Below are 9,736 nucleotides of genomic sequence, written 5' to 3'. Positions count from 1 at the left end.
AATAGAGAAAATTGTAAAAAGCAAAATGGATAATTTTGATTACATTAAATTGGAGTTTTTGCATTAAGCAAAATCAATGCAATCAGGATTAAAAGAAAGGCAGTAGGTTGAAAACAATTTTTGCAACTAGTGTTTCTGATAAAAGACTCATTTCTAAAATATCTAGAGCACTGAGTCAAATTTATAAGAATACAAGTCATTTACCAAATGTATAAGTATATGAAAAAGCAATTCTCTAATGAAAAAATTAAAACTATCTATGGTCAAATGAAAAAATACTCTATCAGATTGGTCAATGTTATTAAGAAGGGAAAGATCAATGTTGAAGGGGATGTGGGAAAACTGGGACACTAATGCATTGTTAATGGAGTTGTGAAATGATCCAACCTTTCTGGAGAGCAAATAGGAATTTTGCCAAAGGGAAATGAAATTGCGCATACCCTTTGACACAGCAATACCACTATTAGCTGTATATCCCAAAGAGACCACAACAAAGGCAAAATGCCACATATACAAAATATTTATTGCAGCTCTTTTTGTAGTGGTAAAGAAGGGATGCCCATCAATTGGGGAACAGCTGAACAAATTTTGGTATATGTATGTGAGGCAATACTATTGTTCTATAAGAAATCATGAAGGATGGGACTACAGAAAAGCCTGGAAAGACATATAAGAACTGATGCTGAGTGAAGTGAGCAGAACCAGAAGAACATTGTACAACCTAACAGGAACACTGGGTGAAGATCGACTACGATGGACTTAGCTCTTCTCAGCAGTACAATAATCAAAGACAATCCTAAAAGACTTGTGATGGAAAATATTATCCCTATCCAGAGGAAGAACTGTGGAGTTTAAATGCAGACCAAAGTTTACTATCTTCAATTTTTTTGTTGTTGTTGTTGGGGTTTTTTTTGTTTGTTTTTTTTAGTTTTTGCAAGGCAATGGGGTTAAGTGGCTTGCCCAAGGCCACACAGCTAGGTAACTATTAATTGTCTGAGGCCGGATTTGAACTCAGGTATTCCTGACTCCAGGGCCGATAATCTATCCACTGCACCACCTAGCTGCCCCAATCTTCAATTTTTAAAAGTTATCTTATGTATTATGTCTTTTCTCTCTCTAATGCTTTTTTCCTGTTTTGATTTGAATTTTCTTTTACAACACATTCAGAATTTATGTTTAATATGATTATACATGTATCATCTATATTAGTTTGCTTTCTGTTTGAAGGAGAGGGAAGTGAGGGAGGGAGAAAAACGTGAAATTCAAAGTGCGGTAAAAAAATGAAAACCATCATTGCATGTAGTTGGAAAAATAAATAAAATATTAAAAATTGAAAAATCAATAATTTTAGGCTGTTGTACTTGGAGAGCCTTGTGGTTTTCAGTTATATGAAGAGAAGCTAGATTATAGGGAGGAAATGGCTGGTAAAAAAGTTGAGTCAGTGAGCTAATACTCATTCAGGTACTAGAACCCAACCAATTTGAATCACTTCTCATCCAGGAATTTTCTACCATTCCATCACTCTGTAGTATATACCAGGCACAATTTCAAAGGGGACTTGGAAGATGATTGAATTCTGATCTACTTTACTACACTAATGGACATTTTTCTAGCTTGGAAGTAATGTGAAGTTAATCTATTGTAACTCCCTAATTGATCTTTTTGCAATCAGGCTTAGGCAGTATCCTCCTAGTGGAAGATTACTGAATTTGAAGTCAGCAGATGACAATGATGACAATAAGGACCACCACCACTATCACCATCACCACCACCACCACCACCACCACAACCACTACCACCATGACTAGCAGTAGAAATTTTTTAGACTTACAGCTCATCACTTTGGAGGACTTGCTGCTATGTTACTCTAGGGGAAAAGGGAAGTTGCATTTCCTCATTTTAAAAATAATTTTGACTTTATATGATCTTTTAGGACAAGAATGACAAAGTAAGGAAGAAAATTTGGCCAATCAAGAAAGATCTTCCTGACTTTTGACATGATCTCAACCCTAAAAGTAGTGTGCAAGAAATAAACATCTTGAACCTTGCAAATCAAGAGATGAATTTTCTTCTTCTAAGTACCTCATACTTTCTACCACTTATATGACAATAAATCTTATGCTGCCTTGTGACATCAAAAAAAGCAATTGTCGTGGAAAGAACAGTGGACTGAGGAGTAGGAGGAGACCTGGGTTCTAATCCTCATTCTGACACAAATTAGCCATAAAATTTTAAATAAAATCCCATCCCTAGGCTTCAGTTTATCCCTATGAAGGAGATTGTTGAACGATATTACTTCTGAGATCCAGTTCTGTCAGTCGGTGGTTCTAAAGGGTTAACTATTATTGTTCAGTCATTTCCCTCACATCCAACTTTTCATGATCCCATTTGGAGTTTTCATGAAGAAGATATTTGGAGTGGTTTGCATTTGGTTTTGCAAAAGGCTTTGTACAGGATTCATTATGGATCTGTATGTACTGTAATTTTAGTTTAGCCACATTTATATTTGATGTGTTTTTCCAATTAGAACACAAGTGTTATGGCAGGGTCCATTTCCTTTGCCCTTCCAGGTTTATGTTCCTTCATCCCATCCTCATCTACCTTGCATACATTGCTTTCTGAGACTCTAATAAGGCAACAGGGACAGGGCTTTTAAAAATTGGGAAGCTAGTGAGGTTGGCATTTGATAAACTTATTCAACAATATTTAGGGACATTTTCCTCTATTTCAAAACAGTGTTGCATAATGTAAAGTGTGATGGAGCTGAATTCAGAGGATCTGGATTCAAACCTTAGGCAGTTAAATTCTCCTGATCTCATTTTCCTCACCTGAAAAATAAGGGGGAGTTGGTTTAAGATTTAGATTTAGAGTTGAAAGGGACCTTAGAAGTTAGCTAGTCTAGTCCATCATTTCATGAATGAAAAAACTCTAGTTATTTTAAATTTTCTAAATGAATCATGGATCTTCTCCTTGGTGTAGTCCTAGTAGTTCCACTTCTCTGATTTGGTCTTTCTTCTTTAGATGGGCTTAAAGATACCTGGATATGAGTGGCAACCAAATCATAAAAAGGGCCAACCCATATCTGGGTTTTGGTTTTGTTTGTGAAGTGGGAACATGTTGGGTCCTTATATAGGGAAAATTTGGAATCAGTGCTTTATTTATCAACAAAGGTTAGTTTCGTGGTGCTACTAATTTCCAGGTGCAGGAGAATTCAGAATATGAATAATTTCTCATGTTTATATAACATTTCAGTCAATTCCCCGGAGCAAAGCTGCAATGGTTCCATGTTAGTTATTTCTCTATGCTGCCATCTTGCTTGTATCTGACTGGTGTGACCAAAACCAAGAATAACCTAGAAAGTACTAGATGAGTCAGAAGGCCTGGGTTTGAATCCAGTTTAGACAACTCAGTTTCTTCATAGGTAAAGTAAAGACAATCACAATTTTACTGAAATGTCATAAATTACTTTATAAAATTTAAAGTATTATTTGAACATCAGGCCATGGCTGGATATTAATTTGTGGAATAATGATCTGGGGACTAATAGAATCATAGATTTATGTTATTTTTGTTTTTCGCAAGGCAAATGGGGTTAAGTGGTTGCCCAAGGCCACACAGTTAGGTAATTATTAAGTGTCTGAGGCCGGATTTGACCTCAGGTACTCCTGACTCCGGGGCCAGTGCTCTATCCACTGTACCACCTAGCCACCCTTATGTTGTTTTTTTACAGTAGATTGTAAGTTCCTTATCTTTCATCCTTTTTTGTATCCCCAGAGCTTAGCACAGTGTTTAGCAGATAGCAGATGCTTAATAAATATCTGTTGATTGATTGTTTTAGAATTGGAAGGGATCTTGTAGCTTATAAAGCCTAATGACCTTATATAACAGACAGGAAAACTAGGGTTATGATAGCTGCTCAGGACCACAAGTAGTAAATGGCAAAGACTGAATTTGAACACATGTCCTCTTCATAATTTTAACATTCTTCTACAGCATTTTAGAGTTGTCAAAGTATGTGGTTTTCAGCAACTCTTTAAGATGGGTATTTCAAGTCTTACTATCTCCATTTTTACAAATGAAGAAAACACATAGGTTAAATAGGTTGGCAAAGGTCGTAGAGTATTGATTTGAACTCAGGTCTCTCTTATCTCTAATCTAGGTATTTTCCCAATGTGTCCTGGTATTATAGCTGATGAAAAGCTCACTTTGACTGTGAGATGGAAGGTAAAAAAAATAATATGACCTTAGACTCCAGCCATGAAAACATAATATTTAGACTCTAGAGGAAGGATGGTGATGATTTCATCATACCCTTGCCTGGTCAAACCACATATATAAATAAGCACCATTTAGTTCTGGGTGCTACATTCCAGAAAGAATATTATTAGCAAACTAGAGCAACTAGAATGGCATAAGGCCTTGAAAACACACTGAGCATTGGTTCCATTTTTAAAAAAAAATTAATAGGGACTGGCATTTTGTTAAAGACACTGAGTATGTGTAGTCTAGAAATGATTTCAATGAACATGATAGTTTTCTTCAAGTATTTGAAAGGCTGTCATGTGAAATTCTAGAGAGGTGTTTCCTATGAGAGAAAAATTCCTAATCAGAGCACTCTAAAAATAAAATGGACTTGATAGGTAGTGAGTTCCCTGTCAATGGAGGGCATCAAGCGGAAGTTAGACGATCATTTGTCAGGGACAATGTAGAAGGATTTTTGTTTAGAAGGCTCACACCCATGGGACTTTCCAGATTTAAGATTTTATTTTACCTCACCTCACACAATAGGATGGAGCAATCTGAATAAAAATCTGTTGTTAAAAAAAATGTTACAGAATACATCCTGAGGTCAGTTTCTGAAGAAATCTGTTAAATAAGAGCTGATGATCACAGAGATTCAAATATTATAGATCAAATCATATCCCAGCTGCAAATATGATAAATTTAACCTTATTTAACATGATTAATTGTTAAACTTGGTTTCTGTCTCTTTTCAATACTAGGACTTTAAAGGAGGTTCCTTGTTTAAAGTCTTTTGGAGAATTATCCTGTTTGGGATGATACATGACTGACCCTTCCTTGACTATTTTTAAAGGACTTGATTTGAAATGAGAGAAAGAGCCAACAGAATATCAGCTGCAGTTCCTTTGGTATCTCAGGATTTCTTGATGCAGAGTATGGACATGTCTTAGCCCAAGGGAATGGAATGCTGGCCCTAGGATCATGTCACACACATATCAATGTAGAAAATCTGTCACATGGAGCAAATTGTTCAGTTGGGGGAAGGAGGAATGGAAGATGAATCAAGATCCTAAATGCCTAACACTGAAGCTGGTCCCAGGTCACCCAAGCATTGCCAGTTTCCAAGTACAGAAGGACTCTGGGAAATCTGCCCAGGTTGAGTGAAACAATGGGATGAGGGAAAGGGAATGTGATAGTCCAGGACCTAGCAATGGGGACATAGATGAGGAAGGAGAGCAATACAGGACAAAAGGAAAAGGACTTCATAGGGAAGAAGAATATGTGAATGTTCTTTTTTTCATTTGTAAAAATCAATAGATAGCAAGACTTGGGATACCCATCTCAAAGAGTTACTGTCAACTACATACTTTGCAAACTGCAAAATGTAAAAGTTTGTTAAAATTATGAAATAAAGAGGACATGGATTCAAATTCAACTTCTGCCACCTACTACTTTTGTGGTCTTGAGCAGCCCATGGACCTGTTTCCCTATCTGTAAAATAAGGTGGTTAGACTAGACGACTTGCAAGATCCCTTCCAGTTCTTTTTTTTCTCTCTTTTTAAATTGATGTTTTACTTTTCCAAATATGTTATGAAAGTGTTTTTTAACTTTCATCCATATGCCTATGCATATTTCTAAGTTACAAAATTTCCTTCCACCTTCCCTTCCCACCCCCTTCCCCTCAATGGCAAAGTCAGGTTAATATTTTATTTACACATTTCTGTCAAGCATATTTACAGGTTAGCAATGTTTGGTATGAGGAATTAGGATTAAGGGAGAGAAATCTATGAGATTTTTATTTTTAAAAAAGTGAATGTAGTGTTTCTGAGATTCTGCAGGATTTTTGTTTTGTTTTATTTTTCTTTCTCTGGCTAGGGATAGCAATGTCTATAGCTGGTCTAATAGGGTTTTCCTACTTCTCTGAACTATTGAGAGGAGTTTGCATCCATCAGGGTTGATCATCACACTATGTTGTTGTTAATGTGTATATTGTTCTCTTGGTTCTGCTTCCTTCACTCAGTATCAGATCCTTTAATTCCTTCCATGCTTCTCTAGTTTGACAATTTATGGTTTCTTATGAAACAATAGTATTCCATAATATTCATGTACCATAACTTGTTTAACCATTCCCCAATTTATGGACATCCCCTCAATTTATAATTCTTTGCCACAAAAGGGCTGCTATGAATATTAAACTTTTCCCATTTTTATAATTTCTTCTGGATATAGACCTAGAATTGGAATTGCTGGGTCAAAGGGTATGAACAGTTTTATTGCTCTTTGGGCATAGTCCCATATGGCTCTCCAGAATGGTTGGATCATTTCACAATTCTACCAGCAATGCATTGATGCCCCAATCTTCCAACAATCTCTCCCACATTGATCATTTTCCCTTTTTTTGTCATCTTAGCCAATCTGATAGGTATGAGGTGAAACCTCAGAGTTGTTTTAATTTACACTTCTCTAATCAATAATGGTTTGAAGCATTTTTTCATATGATTATATATAGCTTTAATTTCTTCATTTAAAAACTGTTTATTCATATCCTTTGATCATTTAACAGTTGAGGAGTGACTTGAAACCTTATTTATTTGATGCAGTTGTCTATATATTTTAGAATGAGACCTTTATCTGAACTCCTAGTTGTGAAGATAGTTTCCCAACTTTCTGCTTTCCTTCTAATTTTGGCAATATTGATTTTATTAGTGCAAAACCTCTTTAAATTTAATCTAGTAAAAATCATTCATTTTGCAGTTTATACTGCATTCTATTTCTTGTTTGGTCATAAAATTGTCCCCTTTCCAGAGATCAGATAGATGAGTATTTCTTTGTCTATTAAGTTATCTTTATGTCTTTGTCTAAGTTCTGTACCCATTTTGATCTTTTGGTATAGAGTGATCCCTTCTAATTCTAAAACAATCACTCAACAAATATCTAATAAGTACCTACCAGGTACTGTGTTAAACACACTGTGTAATTTACTGATACATAAAGGGGTGAACAATAATCCTTCCCCTCCAGGAATGTGCAATCTAATGTCAGAGAAAATATAAATCTACAATTCTATTAACCCGCAGGTCAATTATTCCACAAATTTATGTCTATCGATGGCCCCCTGATTTTATACTTGTGTAACTGACTTTTAAAAATTCAAGAGTTACATTTTATAATAAACAGCTCCTTCTTCTAGCCTGTCAGATATTCTTAAGACACAATTCAGATATCCACCTTGTTAGTTGTCCCTCTCAGCTTCAAGATGTCTAAAAATCTGAGCGGCAAAGACATCTGTGCCTTCATATCTGTCATTAATTCTTTCAAAAATGAACAAAAACAGACCAACTTCCCCATGCAACAAATAACAAAACTAAAGCAGTTAAATGACTTTGCTGACCACCCCCAGAGAGTTAGGAACAGAACTGGGACTATCAATAATCATATTATTCATCAGTCTGATGTTTTGCAACAAGTTTCATCCATAAGCATTACCTTGTTTGATTTTTACAATAACCCTTTGACAGGGCAAGAAGATGATTCTCTATTTATACATGAAGAAACATTATTTCTACGGGGCAGTAACTCTAATTCCTTGATAAATTTTGAGGGAATTAGGGGATGAGGATAGCGAGTTGTTAATTGTGGGATCTGAGTGAACCACACTGATTCTATCTTGTAAATCCAGTTGGGACCTAGGTTAGTTTCTCTTCAATTATAGGTTGAATGCAAATTCTATCTTGTGAGAAAACCTTATTCAACTACGGGAATGGGAGAAACTTATGGTGTTGTTTGAACCTAGCCCTGCATGACTGGGAAGCATAACTATCCCTACTTGCTGCTCGGAGATCCTTAACAAAAGTTATACTGATGGAAACAGTCAGACCCAAAGATTGATGCAAGGAGTATTTTCACAATTGTGCATCTCAAGCAACCTATATGTCCATGCTGACCAAGCAGTTATTTTTTTCCATGTTCCCTTCCTTCTATATTAACAGATACTCAAAGAGTAGGATACTTCTTTTTCTGAATTCAAGAAATTGCTTCTATTCAACTCTCTTCCTTCCAAATTAGAAAGTTATTAATCTTTCATCCAATAGAAGTCATCTTATCTAATGTAGTATTGTTGACTGCTAATTAATTGACCTGATTAATTACTTTTAATACATATAATCAGGCTATTAGGTGATACATTGAATAGGGTTTTGGGCTAGAAGTCAGGAAGACTCATCTTGATTTCAAATCTGACCCTAGACACTTAGCTGTGTGATCCTAGGCAACTCTATTTGTCTCAGTTTCCTCATCTGTAAAATGAACTGGAGAAGGAAATGGCAAGTTGTTCTAGTATTGTTGTCAAGAAAATTCCAAACAGGATTATGAAGAGTCAGACACTACTGAATAACAACAAAACTTTTAATTTTTAAGTTTGTCTCTTTCCATATTCAGGAACTGGGTCTAAGCTGAGGAAGTGGTATAGATCCTATATGAAGAAGAAGAAAGGCAACTGGTATGCCTTGCTTTAATTCAGTGATAAATTTAGAAGGTCAAACCATTGTTTCCTCAGTCATTTCATTTTTCACCAGCCATATTTTCATTCTATTCCATCACCTTTCCTAGTCAAGCACCAACTGAGAGTGGTGGGATCAGGGAAAGCAGAGAGGAGATGTGGCTAGAAATGTGCTGGATGATTGGCAGACCAGAATTATAAATGCATTCAGAAAAATTAAGTATTTATAATAGATAATCACTTTTAAGGAAACCAGACTCACAATTATATGTTAGGTACATTTTTTTATTTACACATGATGAATTGTGACCAGGTTAATAGGGACATAAAGATATGTAATATAGTAACTTTACAGGAAGATCTTGAGAGCTGTGGGTCATAGCTAAACATAATGTAATGGATCTTCTAAATATGATATTCTGTCATTTGTTGTAGGTTTTCTGAACCTGTTCAGGGACACTAAGTGGTGCCTCAGTCCCCACAGACTCAGGTCCAAGATCCTCTTCTGCAGGCTGCTGGCTCTCAGTTCCACCTGAAACAAGAGGGGAAACAGAGGTTGATATGACAACTCAAGAATTAGACTTGGAAGAGGACATTGAGCTAGACGAGACCTCAGAACATAGAGTAGTAGAACATAGAACTTTGGCCATGTCAGAGTGGGCAAGGCACCTTAGAGATTATACAGTCTAGTGTTTCATCTTACAAATGAAAAAAAAAAAAGTAAAGACCAAAATGAGTAAGTGACTTGCTCATTGCCACCCAGATAATAAATGGAAAATTCAGAATTCAAACCCAGGTCTTCTGATGCCTCATCTTAGAATCTTTCCACTAGTCAGACTCAAAGCTAATGCTTTCTTCCACTTGCTTCAGCATCCGGCCAGGCAGAGCTGAGATCTGGCTTCCAGACCCTGGAATGGAGGAGAAGCCACCCTGCCCTTTGGCAACAAAGGCAAATGGCCTCAGATGTAGCTGATCAAAAGACCAGTGTTTCTGGGG

The 9,736-nt window shown here is 36.2% G+C and overlaps 1 protein-coding gene across 1 annotated transcript in view; it reads right to left on the bottom strand.

The window, feature by feature from the left end:
• Positions 1-9,016: 9,016 nt before the first annotated feature.
• The window catches only part of TG (thyroglobulin), a 369,651-nt gene continuing 368,931 nt past the window's right edge, over positions 9,017-9,736 (bottom strand). Inside the window, exon 48 of the mRNA XM_074202133.1 lies at positions 9,017-9,272. Within this exon, the coding sequence (XP_074058234.1) occupies positions 9,163-9,272 (110 nt within the window). The 3' untranslated portion in view covers positions 9,017-9,162. The remainder of the gene's footprint in view (positions 9,273-9,736) is intronic.

Source organism: Macrotis lagotis, chromosome X (genome assembly GCF_037893015.1).
Source record: "Macrotis lagotis isolate mMagLag1 chromosome X, bilby.v1.9.chrom.fasta, whole genome shotgun sequence".
Classification (NCBI taxonomy): domain Eukaryota; kingdom Metazoa; phylum Chordata; class Mammalia; order Peramelemorphia; family Peramelidae; genus Macrotis; species Macrotis lagotis.
This window is presented reverse-complemented; position numbering and strand designations above follow the sequence as displayed.